General features: G+C 46.4%; 1 protein-coding gene across 1 annotated transcript in view; it reads right to left on the bottom strand.

The window, feature by feature from the left end:
• Nucleotides 1-18,019, bottom strand: part of PLPP3 (phospholipid phosphatase 3) — a 94,513-nt gene that overhangs the window by 29,365 nt on the left and 47,129 nt on the right. The window contains exons 3-4 of the mRNA XM_047788910.1: nucleotides 1,214-1,494; nucleotides 738-795 (exon numbers count right to left, since the gene is read on the bottom strand). Of these exons, the coding sequence (XP_047644866.1) occupies nucleotides 738-795; nucleotides 1,214-1,494 (339 nt within the window). The remainder of the gene's footprint in view (nucleotides 1-737; nucleotides 796-1,213; nucleotides 1,495-18,019) is intronic.

Genomic DNA, 18,019 nt, shown 5'->3' with positions numbered 1-18,019 from the left:
CATATGAAGTTCCCAGGCTAAGGGTCTGCCTACACCACAGTCACAGCAACGTGGGATCCAAGCCTCGTCTGTGACCTACACTACAGCTCACGGTAACACCGGATCCTTAACCCACAAAGCAAGGCCAGAGATCAAACTGGCATCCTCATGGATACCAGTTGGTTTCATTATCACTGAACTACACCGAGAACTCCCGGATTACGATTTTTTCAAGCCTTCCCATCAGTAGAGGACTGCGGAGGACTGGCACGGCAAACACCACGAGGAATTTGATCAGAAGGCATGGATTTGAGCATTCGTTCTGGTGTCCGTGTAAATTCTGGCAGCTCAGTTGACATCTCTGAGCCTTACTTAGTGATCCTTGCCCACAATAAAGATGAAACTACTTATGAGGTTCTTGAAAGGATCGGCTGAGTTAATGGATTTTCAGGAAACAGTGCTTGTTACCATAAAATGTTATACCGGTGCCTTTATCACTTAATCCCAAAGTGGGTGCTCAACCCTTCTCCAGCAGCCACCGCAAAGAGCATTTTTATTTGAAAATGGGAAAAGCCTGGAAAGTAAGACAACTGCTGCTAACACAGGGGCAGAGCTCAGAATAGAAGCTAATTCTTCGAGCGAACCTCTTTTCTAAGGATCTCCCAGTGAGGTCTGTCCCTAAACATGTGAGGGCTCTCCGTGGAGAAAGGATTTAAGCTGGGGCTAGACTCCATCGGAATCAGAGGCAGAGTACTTACCATCAGATACAGCATAGTGTACATGGAGAAGGAGGCATGGCCAGAGAAGAAGGACTTCCTGCAAGAGCAAGAGAGGGTGGGTAAGGGCCGTATTCATATCCTCGAGACACGTTTGTCCATCTGTCTCTCCTCCCTAGACTGTGAACCCCCAAGAGCGGCACTGCCTTGTCCATTTTTGCATCCTTGGTCACGCTTTGGACACACCGCCTGGAACCTAGCAGATATATCCGTGAATGCATGAATAAATGAAAGAATGAATACATGACTGGAGGGACTTAGTGAGGCTCTCTTGTAACTGTCTATTTACTAGCTGTCTCAACCATTTGAGTGTGAGTTCCTGAACAATGGGACTCTGCATTATTCACCATCTACACCCAGGCCCAGCACTGAGCCTGTCATTTTACGGAGTAGGTGTTTACTGAACTGCCTGCAGCAAAGGTGTGAACGTGACGGTGCCTCACGAGGTGGAGTCTCACCTGGCTTCCTGGACTTTGCTGTCCTCGCCTCTACACTTGTAGTTTTGGATGTAGCCTTCGGAGCAGTTGATCTGGCTGAAATCGGGGTTGCAGACGCTCAAGAAGTGAGGACGCAGGCGCCCTATAGAGACCTTGGCAATGTCCGTGAAGGACTGGCTGATGGCACAGCCGAAGAGGAAGCAGCCCACTTGCTTATAGAGGGCTGCCACATAGGGATTCTGGATTGTCGACCGGGACTTCTCCTTCAGGTAATAGATGCGGTAGAATTCCCCCGTGATGATCTGAAAGGCAACCCACAGGGAAGTTAGACAATATTGAGACCCGTCATCAACAGTGAGGCTGTGAAGGATATTCAATGGCATAAGACGATGCTCAGTATGTAACTGCAGGTCATAGGCCAGGAAATTCCAGTTGTCTATTTTCTATGTTTTAAGTATACAGACACAAATATGCATGGGAAAAGATAGCTAACAAGAACCTACTGTATAGCACAGGGAAATCTAGGCAATATTCTGCAATAACCTATATGGGAAAAAAGAATGGATATATATTTATGGATGACTGATTCACTTTGCTGTACACCTGAAGCTAATACAACCTTGTAAGTCAACTCCGATAAAATTTAAAAAATAATAAAATTTTTTAAAGAGTAAAAACAACAGAAACAACGAATATAAACAAATATGCATGAGAGAAAAGATCAAAGTGCAAACAAGGTCAGTTTTTTCCGTTTTTAAAAAAAGGCTTACATGGCCATACAGTACCTTTGTAACAAGAAAAATATGCAATCAAATATATTTATATGTAAATATATCACATACAAACCATATAATATGTAAATGTACTATACATACACGCACATACAATATGTATACATAGGTATATATATATTTGTTTTAATCAGAGAGAGATAATTAAATATTTAGTTATAGGAAAAAAGTAAATGAGGAATCAAGGAGGGAGTTCCTGTTGTGACTCAGGGGTAATGAACCGGACTAGGATCTGTGGGGCACAGGTTCCATCCCTGATCTCGCTCAGTGGGCTAAGAATCCGGCATTCCCATGAGCTGCAATGTAGGTTGCAGACGTGCCTTGGGTCTGGCATTGCTGTGGCTGCAATGTAGGACAGCAACTGCTGTGCCAATTTGACCTCTAGCCTGGGAACCTCCCTCTGCTGCAGGAGTGGCCCTAAAAAGACAAACAGAAAGAATCGAGGACATGGTTAAGGATGGCCAGGATATCAGAGGGTCTGAGCAGATCTCTGGATTCTGGGATTTGCAGTAAAGGGTCACCAACAATGATCTAACCCTACACAGGGCCTCAGCCTGTGCCATGCTGAGCCATGGCAGAGATTTCTGTAGGAAAGGGTGTTTGCTCCCAGATCCAGTCCCAGGTTTGAATCCAGTCTCTGCCAGCTACCTCGTGTCCTTCAAAAGTAACTTCAACTCTGTAGGGTCACTGACAGAATGGAGGTAACATGACCAGGCCATGCTCTGGGTCATGGAAAGTGATTCTTTCATTTTCCCTTTTAGAAGTGTGGCATGATGAGAAGAACATAAGCCTACAAACCAAGGACCTTTCATACAAGGCCCTTCAGAGTTTGTGAAATCCCACGGCAGTCTGCGTTGTCTCCTCCATCCTGAAGGACAGGGAGGGAGTTTGGGTTCAGGGTTTTCACGCCCTTCCTCCATCCCACTGTGCCATCTCCTTAATGCTTAGGAGAGAGACCTACCACTACTAAGAAGAAAAGAATCACCAACCATTGATCACCTCCTGCCTCCACATATTGCTTTTTTATATACTTTATTTTATGAAATCCTCACAATGCTAGGAGACAGATAGAGATTCCAAGAGGGGACACACCACAACCCAAACTAGCCGGCTTTACATTAAGAATGGGGGGGTGGGGAGTTCCTGTTGTGGCACAGCAGAAACAAATTCAACTAGTATCCATGAGGATGCGGGTTCAATCCCTGGCCTCACTCGGTGGGTTGAGGATCCAGCGTTACCATGGGCTGTAGTGTAGGTCGCAGATGCGGCTCAGATCCCACCTTGCTGTGGCTGTGGTGTAGGCTCGCAGCTATAGCTCCGATTTGACCCCTAGCCTGGGAACTTCCATATGCCATGGGTTCAACCCTAAAAAGCGGAAAAAAAGGGGGGGGGGGCGTTCAGGTAGCTGACTCAAATGCCCATGATGAGGCCTACACAGCAGAGGACTGATTCTGCATTGGTGACGCACCACTACCCATCCTGTGCCTGGCTGCCTTTGTCTTAACTCCACAGCACAGCCCCGGCCACTTCCTGGTGGCAACCACAGTCCAGGGCTCAACTCATCCCTCACCACAGAGTCCCTTTCACACTTCCTCCAAAGGAAGGCTGATGAGCCACACTTGCCCTTTCAGGGATCAGAGAGCACGTTCACAACCGCAAGGGAAGCAATAGACTGACGTATCCGGGCACTCCTTTTCAAAGCCTCCAGTTATTCTTTTGCAGCTGGGGAAGGCGTTGAGGGAAAGGGTCTGATCCAGGTCCAGGGCTCCCATCTTCAGGGAACATGGCCATGCAATGCCAGCTGGGCTCAGAGGCGAGCAGGTGCAGTGGTGAGAAGCGCTCCTAGCACTGCTAACGTTTATACAGAGATTCTGTGTCTATAAGCGCTTGATTTAAGGGCTCCCCTTGGGTTTCCTAGATCGTACTGAGTCTCCTAGACCATACGATTCTGTGTTAGAGAGAGATGGTCAGAGGTCAGTCCGGTCTGACATCCTGGCTTAATCCTTTCCTGAGAGAGCAGGACAATCAGCTGAGAGAACAAATGGATGAAAGGGAGCGGGATGGTGGTCCTCACAGTTGCTTTATTGCAAAACTGGAAACGTCCTCTAAACAGCACCAAGCGTCCTCTGACAACATGCTGCAGAGAGTAAAATCGGAAAAGCCTAGCCAGTCAGAAATGAAAGGATCCATTATATATGGAAGAAACTGAGGTCCAAATTAACTCACATCTAAAGATTAGACCCAGGTGTTCTGACTCTACCCAGCATTCTTTCCTACCATTCCTGGTCTAATTCCCCTTTTGAACCTGTTTATACTTTTACCCTATGTAACCTTTACTGGCTAACACATTCCAGATGTTTTATCACCACCACGGGGTTCTCTCTTTCCTATTCTTCTTTATTTATAAATCATGCTCACATGACTTTAGACACAGGGGGGACAAACACGAAACCAGGAGTCAAGGGGCCAGGGTTCGAGTCTCTAGTCACTGAGTGATTTAGGATAAGTTAGTTTCTCCACTTGCAGAAAGAGGGTGCTGGACAACATGATTTATTACTTCATAAGTGCAATGACGTTTATTCCTAGTTCTCCTGTGCTACCTCCACCGGTAGTTTTCCAACCAAGCAAAGGCAGTAAGCGGTAGCAGAGGAAAGGCCCCTCCTGTGGATGACACCACAGGCAGGGAGCAGAACCAAGACCCCGTGCACCATCCCTGCCTCAGATTAAGAAACTGTTTCTAAACTGGCTTGGCTTCAGTGTGCTATCAGCATCAGACAGAACAAAAGAACATGTGAGTTTCCACTGCAAATCAGCATCTCGTACATGAACTTACGGATTATCTCAGGGAAATCACCTCTCTGCTTCAGTCATCTTAGGGAGAAAGTGTCTGATGACAGCTCAAGGACTCTTTTCAGCTCTAACATTCCCTCATTCTAATATTTCAGTTTTCAGAGTTCCCATCATGGCTCAGCGGAAATGAATCTGACTAGTATCCATGAGGACGCAGGTTCGATCCCTGGCCTCACTCAGCAAGTTAAGGATCTGGCGGTGCTGCAAGCTGTGGTATAGGTCGCAGACACAGCTTGGATCTGGTGTTGCTGTGGCTGTGGTGTAGGCCAGTGGCTACAGCTCCAATTCGACCCCTAACCTGGGAACCTCCATATGCCACACGTGCAGCCCTAAAAAGACAAAAAAATAAGTAAAACTTCAGTTTTCAATGCCACCATCTTGCATATAGCAAGCTGCTAATTAAAATGTTTCATCCAGAAGTTCCTGCTGTGGTGCAACAGATTGGCAGCAACTCTGGAGCTCTTGGACACAGGTTCTACCCCAGGGCTGGCACAGTGGGTTAAGGATCCAGCATTGCCACAACTGGCAACTTGGATCTGATCTCTGGTCTGGGAACTCCATGTGCCATGGAAAATAAAAATAATTAAAAAATAAATAAATAAATAAAATGTTTCCTCAAAGTTCTCTTGTGGCACAGTAGGTTAAGGATCCAGCATTGTCACTGCAGCATCTTGGGTCACTGCTGTGGTGTGGGTTCAATCCTGGCCCAGGAACTTCCACATGCCGTGAGTGCTGCCAAAAAAAAAAAAAAAAAGGCACTTCCTCTCATGGGAGGATTATAAAGAGAACATCTGATGGCCCCTCAAGTTCCCAATAACAATGTTAATAATAGCAGCAATCTTTTATTTTTTTTTTCATAATTCAGTTTCATTTAATCTGCAACTCTGTGAAGACAATATACCCAGTCTACAGGTGGGAATACTAAGGCACTGAGAAAGAGTGACTCATCAGAAGGATTTGAGGCTAGGAGGCTGACCCAATTAAAAGTAGAGACCAGATATTCTGACTCTCAAGTTCAAAGACCCACAGCTGACTACATTGAGTTCATTTTTATTATTTCTCTTGTTATTCAAAAAAAGATTTCCACTGTAGAATAACGACTACATATTTTCAAGGACAGAACCAGGCTGAAGCCATTTAGCAGACACATGACTCCAGGACCACATGGCTTCTGAGGCAGCCCTGACAGATCTTGGAGTTAATGAGCAACAAATTATGTATTTTCTCCATCCCCTTGTACAGAAGGGTCGGGGGAGTCGACAACACAGCCATAAATCATCATTATGAACCAGTCGGACTTGACTTCTTGTAATCCTAACCCTTAAAAGACCATTTAATGAAATTCGGGCTGTGAAAAGCAGCCCCAATACCTCATCTCTGCAGAAGAGGCGAGGGCTTAGATTGTTCTTCAACACGTTACACACCTACCTCTGGAGTTCCAGATTTACTGCTTTCGGACCTTATTCATTACTCACAATGTTTTTATTTCTGGGTAATAAAATAAGCTCTTCCCTCCCCGTCTCTCTCTCCCCCTCCAAAGGTTCTGTCCCCACTCCCAGACTCAGCCCCTGGAGTCCTCATTTCTGCTTCCGTCAGCAAGGTTGTGTGATATGTAAATTTCACGGCTGAGAAAAAATGCCTTCAGTGTGGATCCCTTTCTGAAACAGCAAGCAGCAGATTCTGCGGGTGATGGCAGGCTGCCAGGGGAACAGAGGAGAAGTCTCCCCTACCTGCCTTTTAAAGCACTTGGCACGGAGTCCGGGAACTAATCAAGTGGGAAAGCACTGCAATTAAGCGGTGAGGGGACAGAAAGGGATCAGTCCATCGGTCCTTGCCCGAGAATGGCTGTTTGGAAAGATGTCTCCAAGTCGAAGACAGCTCCCAGTCTCATCTTTTCTGGTGAACAGGGGCTCAACTGCCCGCATAGCCACAACCACTGAACTGTTCCGGAGAGGAAATTCGGAAAAACACTCATAAGAGAGACATTTTGGAAAGGAGAGAGTCCATGGTGGTAAAAGCAGCACTGACTCTGCAGCCAGGAAAGCTCTGTCTGCAGCCTGTCTCTTACCTTAGACAAGGGGCTTCACCTCTCTGGGCTTAGGTCTCCTTGTCTGTGAAATAAGATTAGTAATGTCTAATCTTATTGCCAGAGATTTAAGAAGCTGATGTGTCAAGTGCCTGGCACCTACCAGAAAAGCCCTGAAAACATTCATGATGTTTCTCCTTCTCTCAGAAAAAGGAAACAAACGAAAATTAACACATACAAGCATACCTCATTTTATTGAACTTCATTTCATTGTGCTTTGAAGATACTTTCTTTTAAAAAAAAATACAAATTAAAGATTTGTGGCAACCCCCTGTGGAGCAAGTCTATTGGCACCAATTTTCAACAGCATTTGCTCACTTCACGTCTCTGTGTATTACGTTTTGGTAATACTCATGCAATACTTCAAAATCTTACATTATTATTACATTTGTTATTGTGATCTGTGGTCAGTGGTCTTTATTGTTACCACTGCAAAATGGTTACAATCTGCTGAAGCCTCAGATGGTGGTCAGCACTGTTTAGCAATGAAGTATTTTTTAATTCAGGAATGTACACTGGCTTTCGACATAAGGAGGCTGCATGCTTAATAGACCACCGCTCAGTATAAACATAACGTATATGCACTGGGAAACCAAAATTCTGTGTGACTCGCTGTATTGCAACATTGGCTTCATTACAGTGATCTGGAACCAAACCCACAGTATCTCCAAGAAATGCTTGTGCTTATGTAAAACTTCTTTTCCAAGAGCGTTCCAAGAGCTCCTTGGAAAACACACTGATGTTTGGAAGTACCACCCCTGCAGAACCAGAAAATACGGGGCATGAGTATGATGGTTTTGACCATCTTATCCAGGACGTCTTTTTCAGGGGAACAAAGCAGAAGGGACACCTCAATCCCAGAGAGCAGGGGCAACACCTACTGCATTGTTTGTGTCTTAACAATCCACTCTATAGATTATCCCAAGAAAAGACTTAAAGACTTAAAGTAAATAAATAAATAAAAAAGGAGTTCCCGGAGTTCCCGTTGTGGCGCAGTGGTTAACGAATCCGACCAGGAACCATGAGCTTGAGGGTTTGGTCCCTGGCCTTGCTCAGTGGGTTAAGGACCTGGCATTGGCATGAGCTGTGGTGTAGGTTGCAGACACAGCTCAGATCCTGCGTCGCTGTGCCTCTGGCGTAGGCCCCTAGCCTGGGAACCTCCATATGCCGTGGGTGCGGCCCTAGAAAAGGCAAAAAGACAAAAAAAAAAAAAAAAGAGGCGTTCCCACTGTGGTGCAATGGGATCGGCAGCATCTCTGCAGATGCCAGGGCACAGGTTCGATTTCTGGCCCGGCACAGTGGGTTAAAGGATCCGGCATTGAGGCATGCTCAGATCTGATCCCAGAACTCCACATGCCACTGGGTGGCCAAAAAAGAAGGAGAAAAAAAATGAGTCCCCTTGCGGCCCAGCAGGTTAAGGACCCAGCCTTGTCACTGCAGCAGCGTGGGTCACTGCAATGGCACAGGTTTGACCCCTGACCCAGAAACTTTCACATACCATGGGCACGGCCAAAGAAAAGAAAAGGAAAGGAAGACTTTTGCACAGTGTCCCAACCGTCTCAGAGACTGAGAACTCATCTTCTTCCCCTGCTGAGTTTGAAGGGCAAACTTCCCTATATTCTGATCCGCTCGAATGATAACATTTGCATAGCGTGTTACAGCTTACAAGTCATTTTCCTTTACATTGGTATCTGCTTCTCACAACATCCTATGAATTACTAAGCTATTATCTACACTTTCTAAGTGAGTATAGTGAAGGCCGGAGGGGCCACTGAATCACCCTTGGGGATAAGGCATGGGCAGTGGCAGGCTATGGCCTCAGACTGGCCCTCCTACGCTATCCGATGGCATCAAGCTAGCTATTTTCTCTCAGAAGCCCTGGCAGGTGGCAGGATGGACCTCTCCAGTGAGTCAGAGGTTCACAGAGCACCTGGGAAGGTCAGGTTAACCTTGCCAGCCACGAAGCACCAAGCTCCCCCTTCACATCTCAGTGCTGAGAATCAATGAACTTCCTTCAGCCTAGAAGAGATTCATTCATTCAACAAACATTGGATGATGGAGAATAATGAAAGGAGGATCATTTTTCTCACTTTATTTCTCAGTCCCAAGGGAAAGGAAAAATGGGTCCTGCTTCTAAGGATGGAGACAGAAGTGTAACTGTATTTTGTTTGAGCTGAATGCTCCATCTACGACAAAGGAAACGCAGTATCTGTAATGACTAGAAATAACTGAAGAGGAATTTAATTTCCCGTTCTTCTCCCACTCAGTTGTCTTCAGCCTCTTGGCAGGAGATCAGCGCCTCACAGACCGGAAAGGGCACTGGGGACCTAGATCTGTCCAAGGCCACCAGCGGAGTTTCTGGGCTTTGTGGGTAGGTCGAAACTCCAAAATCTAGAATATGGACAGCAAAGAAGCCAGGGAGAGGTCACAGAAGCTATTTATGGTTGAAATCAGCAGTGGCCGCCCTAAGCCCACAAGCTTTAAGAAGGCAGTCTGAAGCATGAAGCATCATATTTTCCAAAGTCAGGGACCCAAAGCTTCGTGTCTTTTAGCTGACCAGCTCTGCCTATCCATGCAAGAGTCTCCTGATTATTCTGGAGCATCACCTACTGCCTCCCCCTCTCTCCTCTGACCTTGAATTTCCTAGCATCCCTAATTTTGCCACTATGCTTTTCTTGGTGTTTCTCAAACACCTCTCTCTTTCCAGTCATTCACTTCTGCGTTCTACCAGATAAATGTGGGCCTTCCTTGGGTTGTATCCTTGCCGCTCCACTGAGATCTCAGCTGTTCCAATAGTTTCAATTATGACCTCTGTGAAGATGACTTCCAAAAGGCATCTTTTTCTCCAGTTTTTTGTTTTTGTTTTTTCTTTTTAGGGCCACACCCACAGCACATGGAAATTCCCAGGCTAGGGGTCCAATCGGAGCTACAGCTGCTGGCCTACACCACAGCCCACAGCAAAGCCAGATCCCCATCCCCCACCCACTGGGCAAGACTAAGGATCGAACCCGCATCCTCATGGATACTAGTCTGATTTGTTTCTGCTGTGCCATGACGGGAGCTCCCTCGTTCTCTAGTTTCAGCTTATCCTTTATCCCTTCATTCTTGTTCCAGTCTTCTGCCAAATCTTCCAAGCAGTTATCAAAGCCATGTCGTGTCAACCTAGTCACCCTCGTTCCAACCTCTGCCCCAAACCTCACTTCTCTTTCCTCTATTTCTGCCAAGATGCCACCAAGCCTATAACTGCAAGGACAGGAAATCTTAGACCCCTCCCTCTTCTTTACCCTGCTGTCTTCAAATTCTGTTCATCCCACCTATGCAAGGTGTCTCACACCATCCCCTTCCCTCCCTTCCTCTTGCATTACCACCTCTGTGGTCCAGGCCGCATCCTTATCTTGGCTAGAAAATTGGCCAAGTAAGCTGAGAATACTTTCATCAACCTCTAGCCAATTAACTGCAGTAAAAACTCCTTAACACTCAATGAGTTTCACAATCTTGCAGCAATCCCTTCCCACTTTATCTTTGTCCACTCCCTTACACTCTATTTCTCCAGCCAAACAGGTCTGCTTTACATTTCTCGAAAACACCCTATTGTTTCCGTCTCAGTGAGGCAATCCCCTCTGCCTGGAAGATCAGGATTTCTGATGCAAGTTCCACCTCCCCTTCCAAGTAGAGCTCAAGTGCCAACTAGCACACTGGGGTAGAGTTTGAGCTCCTCTACTCAAGAGTCTGAGCTCTAGAACGCTCGGTCTCCTCCTGTGTCCAAAAGGGGATGATACGGTGACAGCACCAAGGGCTCAGGGTGGTTGTGATAGTTACCATGTTGTGAGCCACACGGGAAGTCCGATTGTGATGGTTAAATGGGACAAGTGCTGCATGAATGATGGTGATGCTGAAGCCTTCACCAATGAAAACAACCTTCGGTGACCTTCGCTCAACTCCCGTAGCACTTTTCTTACACCTTAGCCCATCTACAGCATTTGCCCAGTTTGTCCTTGAAGCTCTCACCTCTGCGGGGCCCACCACTCTGCACTGCCCTGACTCTTCTAATTCTCTGACCAATCCTTTAGCCTCCTTGAGGGTCTGACGCTACAGTCAGTCTTGCACCTGCCCTGCTCCCCCTTTAGACCTTAAGCTCCGAGGACAGTTATCTGTGGGCATCCACCTCGAGGCCAAGGGGCCCATCACAATGCCTCACCCTGTGCATCTCAGGGGGTCACCTGCCCAGTGGTCTAGATGTTTTGTCTTCCTCCATACCTTGGGCTCTCCACACCCAGGAACTCAAGTTCTTCTCGCCCACAAAATAAAGGGCATTCTGCATAGCCGCTAGCACGGAGTGGGTCTTCGATGTCAGAGTCCACATGCTGGGCTTTGAAGCCAGGCAGACCTAGGTTTCCATTCCTGCTCCCCATTCACCAAACTGAGTCATCCCCCTCTAGCCACATTCCCCCTTAAGCCTCAGGACCCTCCTTCATTTGCAAAACGGGGTAAATAATACCTACCCCCTGTAGCTGCTAAAGAGGGTTTAAGATAAGGCCTATTAGTTTCCAGCCCACTAGATAGCTTGCCAATGGTATCTGATTCTCTCCCCAACCCCCTAACACTGACTCACACAGATGTCCTAGCCTCCTCAGCATTATCACCTAAATGAAGAATATTATCACCTTCCTATTAGATACATTTCCCAATATGCCCTTAACCCCTAAGAGGGACAGAAACTAAGGCAGAATTGCTGCAGAGAGTGGGGGTGGGGGTGAAGGAGAAAGGCAACAACCTAAATCCTAATCTCAAGGTCGCAAACAGCGCCCCACCCCCACCCCCAGGGGTAAGGTCTCAGGAGAACTCCGAAGCCTTCTGATCAGGGATGACACAGTTGAAGGATTAACACGGCCACTCTCCGTGGGTGGTCCTGGTAACTGCACAGATGTCGTGTGCATTGTAAACGGGGGGACTGGGGCCCCCACCAAGGCACCGCCGGGCCAGCCCGACTTCAACTCAACTAACCTTTAATGAGGAGGCGGTCTTGGGGAACCTTGTTTTCTTGGCAGAGCTCTCTGAGATAAAGGGAGATGGGGGGGGTGGGGAGGGAGGAAGTAATGAAGTCCAGATGTGGGGCAACTGAAGCCTGATCCTGAATAAACAAGTCTTGGAGGTATAAGCTCTTCTTCTTGTCTCTCCAGCCCGAAATGTGCATGTGATACAGAGCAGGCCCCATATGCATCATGGACCATCGTTAAGATTTTAGAGAAACAAATAGGACACTGTCCCTGCTCCCTAGGCTCTCTGACATCTCTTGGTCTGAGGCTTTTGAGTTTCTGCCCAAAATGTGTAGCCTCCTCTGTGATTTTCACGTGTACTGAGCATCCAAGTCTGTGACTTGCGCTAGCATTACAAAATCAAATCAGGGAGTTCTTGTTGTGGTTCAGTGGATTACAAACCCAACTAGTATCCATGAGGATGCAGGTTAGATCCCTGGCCTCACTCAGTGGGGTTAAGGATCCAGTGTTGCCATGGTTTGTGGCGTAGGCCAGCAGCTATAGCTCTGATTCAGCTGTAGCTCTGATTTGACTCCTAGCCTGGGAACTTTTATATGCCAAAGGTACTAGTGAACCTTTGTTTGTTTGAAAAGCAAACAAAGAAACAAAAACCAAACAAAAAAACCCCCACCAAAATCAAATCAGACCAGTCTCTGCCCTGATGCAGCTGTCAGGATAACCAGGAAATAGACAAGTACACAGACATGACAGCTCAGTACAGTGACTGCAAAGACAGAGATGAGCCCAGGGATCTCTGCAACCTTTGGAAGGCAGGGGAGGAGGCAGCCAAGGAATGCTTCCAGGAGGAGATGTTTGCTTGGTGTTTATTTAGTACCTACCACGTGCAAAAGGAAAGGACCTGATCTCTGCTTTGCAGGAACCTATTATCTAGCTGGGGAGACAAGATGTGGACACGAATCACGTTACAAAGCAATGTGTATTCAAGGTGCTATTATTTGTCTGCTTGAGATGGGGCAGCCTCTGGCTGTTTAGTGACAAAAGACAACATGCAACTTGTTGCGGTGAGGTACAACACTGGATCCCCAGCACCTCCCACGCCCTGGGTGCTTGATAAGTAATGTGGAAGGGAGGCTGGCTTTAGAAGGCAGCAGGCGTGTTATATGTTAAAAAAAAAAAAAAAAAAAAAAGCCTTGCCTTAGAATCAGAAGACTTCTGGTCTGTCCCTGCCATTAATTAGTTACAAGAAAGTCATTTCATATCTTGAACCCCAGGTGCCTCAGCTGTACCAATCCACCCCCAGGATCACAACCAGGTGCAAAGAAGAAAATGCCCACATCAAGGTCACTCTGTCAACTGTATGACACTAGAGGAAAGAAGAGGAGGACTCTCACTGATGACACACGGAACGTCCCTTAAGTCAACCCCCAGCACGAACCTGTGGAGTTGGTAAAATACTGTCATTAATTTACAGGAAAGGTAGGTATAGCTCTTTTCCATAGGGGTCAGTGGCTTTGCCAGAGCTTGAAGGATAAGTCACAGAATGAATAAGCGCAGAAGTGAGGCCACAAGAAAACCATTATCTGAAGAGATGCATACACCCCAATGTTCATCACAGGACTATTCACAATAGGCAAGACATGGAAGCAACCTAAATGTCCATCAACAGAGGAGTGGATCAAGAAGATGTGGTACATATACCCAATGGAGTATTACTCAGCCATAAAAAAGAACAAAATAGGGCCATTGCAGCAACATGGATAGACCTAAAGATTATCAGACTAAGTGAAGTCAGAGAAGACAGATATCATATAATATCACCTATACGTGCAATCTAATAAAAATAATACCAAAAAACTCATTTATGCAATAGAAACAAACTCACAGATTTTGAAATCAAACTTGTAGTTACCAAAGGGTAGGGAGGGATAAACTCAGAGGATGGGATTAACACACATACACTCCTATATATAAGACAGATAACTAGCAAGGACCTACTGTTTAACACACGGAGGTCTACTCAATGTTCCTTAGTAACCTATATGGGAAAAAAATGGATATAAGTACATGTATAACTGATTCACTTTGCTGTATATCTGAAACGAACACAACTTTGGAAGTCAACTGTACTCCAATAAAATTAAAAAAAAAAAAGAAGAAGAACTTAGGCCACAAACCTCAGTCTGAGCTTTTTCTCTAGTTACGAATAGCATTACAGGGTCAGCATCAATAGGATCTGAGGGAAAGGAGCATTTTTATGGCTGGAGGGAGAAGAGGCTCACCCATGACTCATCACACTTCAACTCCTAGATATTAATAATCTCTATTAAACCTCTTGCGGGGTCTGACCAAGGCAAGCACTGAGCCCAAGTTTATTCAAAAAGAATACTGAGCATTTTTTTCCCTATCAAAATCTCTGCCCACAATTCTCTTCGCAGTGCAGTGCAAGGCCGAGGGAGAGGAGGCTCGATAGGAGATGATATTTACTGTTTTGACTCCTCATCTCACTGCTGTTAGAGTCATTAAACCCTGACAAGGCAGGGATAGGAACCACTGCCTTGTGGATTTGGAAGGAATTCCTATTATGCTATAATTCCAGAATTCGAGATACAGCTGAAAAAGAGGTCAAAATGACTGGATTTTTCCACATCTCTCCCACAGAAAGGTGTCTGCTTTCTCTATAACTTCTGATGATTTGCATCTCTAAACCACACTCTAAACTCCACGGGCATGCCATCCCTTTGTTGTGGGGACCATTCAGACAGGAGCAAGGGTATCCAAATCGGCCAGGGCCTCTCGTGCTGTCTTAAATAAACCTGACATTCGGCAGGAGGCGGCCAGGGCAGCAAGTAGCAGCATGATTAGATTTCCAGCTCCAGGTCCCCCTCCACCCTCCCTGACTGTCGTTCACGCCCTCTGATCAGAAGCAGATTCTGGAAGGAGCCAGCCAGGCTCTCTGACCAGTCACAGTGGGAGAGTGGGGACGTGGGGCTGTTGTTGTTGTTGAATTCAAGTTACACAGCTTTTCCAGAATTGATCATCTGTATTATAGTGAATTATTCACTTTTCCTCTGAGGTCTTTGCTTTTCCTTTTTCTCATGAGTACGCTGGTCCTTGTGGGCAAGCAGACCTCATTAGGAGCCCCCCTCACACATGCCTCCAGCTGAAATGCAGGGGCAGCTGAGTCAGGAGGTAAAAGCTTTCTTGCAAAGAGCCTTGGCAGGAGAGTCAAGGGACCCGGGGTCTAAGGACTAAATTACAAGGAAGGAGTGGAGGTGTGATGAGTTTAAAGGCGGGAATTCCTTTCCTGAGTCTACACTCACTAGACAGAAGGTCTTGGTGAAGTCACTTCACCACTTTTCGACTCTGTTTGCTCACTTACAATAAAAACAGTGGACATGTATTGTGTATACTGCATGTGTCAGGCACTGAGTTCTTTTACATACATCAGCTCATTTATTTCTGAAAACCTTCCTAAGTAGACATATTATCTCCATTTCACAGATGGAGGTGCAATGAGGTTTGTTAATTTGCTACATGTGCCATCACAGAACTTAGGCCCCTCACCTCATGCGAAACTGAGACACAAGAAAACCCTGTGTCTAGAGGTGGTTTTCCCCGAGGGTGAAAGGCTTGAACACCATCCCAGGTTTCAATGGCACAAGCGCAGCACCTGACCAAGGACACGGCTTATGGCCGCATTTGCTTGCCTGGCTTTCTCAGAACTGGAAAGAAGCCCCGCTCAAGCCTATTTTGCTGACACTATACAGGACAGGGAAGCATCGCTGTTGCCCATCCTAGAACCAAGGCCACAGCACGTGACTGTTTCAAGGAAACCTGGGAGGTTGGGGAGCATTTTAACTAAAACATCAACGTGGCACGGGGCAGGGGAGAGAGGTCAGTCACAACCAATCTCTTCAAAGCAGATTTTTTCTTAGAAACACTAGCATCTGGTGAGGAAGAAGGGGCTGGTCTTGGCAAACAGCAGGGAAAGAGCTGCTGACCAGGAATTTGGCTTGGGGAAGGGAGAATGGATGAGACACGCAGACCTCAGAGAGGGAACTTGAGCATCCTGCATCTAAGGAGCCCACGGCAGCAAGGCGCATGCCCAGGAAAGTGGCTTCCCACAGCTGCCCCCATGAACGAAGGCAGACACCACTCTCATTTTACAGCCGAGGAACATGAGGCCTAGAGAAACCAGCAAGTCACAAAGCCAGGGGGACCCAGGCCTCTGAGGAGCGCTTCTCTCCACCGGACCGTCACCGTGTCTGGGAGTTGCCCACAAAGCCAGCCACGAACAACGGCGTGGAAAGACAGAGAAGATCGCAGGACATCCCAGCCCCTGTGCTGTCTTTATCTCTACTGCTCCCAGGATAGCCGCCGCTTCTCAGGCCTTCAATTAACTGATCCTCCAAGTGTCAAAAACACCTGTTCAAACCTCAGTAAGCCTGATCAGGTATTCACCTTCTGTCACATTTTTTTCCCCTAGGCGAAGCCATTCTCCCCAGACAACTCAGCTCCGCACTGTTAATTTGGAGCAAACAGTAAAATCAGATTTATATTTCTCAGCTTCTGAACACAAAGATCCTTAGTCCACTTTTAAGAAACTACTACAGTTGCCAAATGGACTGTTTTTCTTTTAAAGGTTGGAAAGAATTCTGCTCGCCTCCCTGCCCCCTCCCCGAATGTCAAACTGTTGATTGTGTGCCTGGTTTACGATGTTCTTACAAAACAAAGAGGGGTCTCAACATTTATAACCAACCCCTGGAGTGGGGAAGTCAAAAGAAAAACTTCATGAAATGTGTGCTTCCTGTACCATCAGCAGCTTGCATTCGATGCTGAGAAGGCAAGAGTAGTTAACCGCCTATCTCACTGAGCCGTTCGGCACGGCTGGGACAGCCAACCTCCAATGGGAGAGCACGTCTAAGATGTGATCGAGGGTGTCAGCATAAGCCAGGCTTAGTCTCCAACTGTTCACTGGCAGTAGACTTTGAGCATTTCACTTAACCCCACTGAGCTTCTGATTTTCCATTTGTATGATAGAGATACCAGCACCTACTTCACACGCTTCATATTAACGTTCTTCCTTCTGGGTTTGCTAAAGATAACCAGGCTACGACTAACACAAAGATGACTCAAGGATCTGGAAGAGTGATTTTTTTTCTTTTTCTTCGGTGGACATGATACCTATCCCTTTGTCCACATGGCTGGGGTTCAGGGCCAAGGAAAAAACTGAGAAAATACTGGAGGGGCAGAACGCATGGCTGTGCAAGTATATGAACTACAAATCACAACTGGAGCACCCTCGGTTACTCTCCGCCTCCCCTGCCCTAAATGGACACATCTAAAACAGGGCAGTGACTTTCTAAGTGCAGCTCAGGTAGACCATGCACTGATTCCCATGAGGCTACTGTTGCACAAAATAATTCTGGATCTTGTCAAGTCTGTAGCACATTTTTGCATTTTTGACTTCATCCTCTAGGGGAAGATCTGGATGTAATTTCTCGGCTGTATGCCTGCGTATCAGTAACCTGGTCAGCAAGTAAGATTTTGCCAAGACCTTCCATATTAATGCTCTCTTTTACTCCTCACTGCAAAGCTTTGAAATAAGAGGATCACCCTGGTTTTAAAGATGTACAGCTTGTCGGTGGACGGCCAGGTCTCGAACCTAGGTGTCTGGATTGCAAGTCTCGTTTTATTTGCCCTTTGGCACCACAGCCTCTGGACAAGAGAATTCAACAATAGGCCAGAGAATGCCAGTGGCATTATCGCTGTCAGAGCTACACCGTGATCGTGTGGAAAGAATACAGAAAATGCTTGAGATATTTGGTAAGGCATTTCCCTCATCTAACAGAGAGGGCTCGGAGCTCAGACTCTGAGGCTCGGGACAATTAGGTTCAAATCCCAATTTGACCACTTATTAACCGAGTCACCTTGGGCAAATTACTTTTACTCCGAGAACTTCAGTTTCTTAACTTATAGAAGAAATGTTAGAACAATGTCTACACTTTCTTGTTGCAAGGGTAATGTATGCAGAATATTTTAGGAGGTTGCTTAGTCTACTTTCATTATATATATATATATTTAGTATTTTAAAATATTGCAT

Source organism: Phacochoerus africanus, chromosome 8, assembly GCF_016906955.1.
Source record: "Phacochoerus africanus isolate WHEZ1 chromosome 8, ROS_Pafr_v1, whole genome shotgun sequence".
In the NCBI taxonomy this organism is placed as follows: domain Eukaryota; kingdom Metazoa; phylum Chordata; class Mammalia; order Artiodactyla; family Suidae; genus Phacochoerus; species Phacochoerus africanus.
This window is presented reverse-complemented; position numbering and strand designations above follow the sequence as displayed.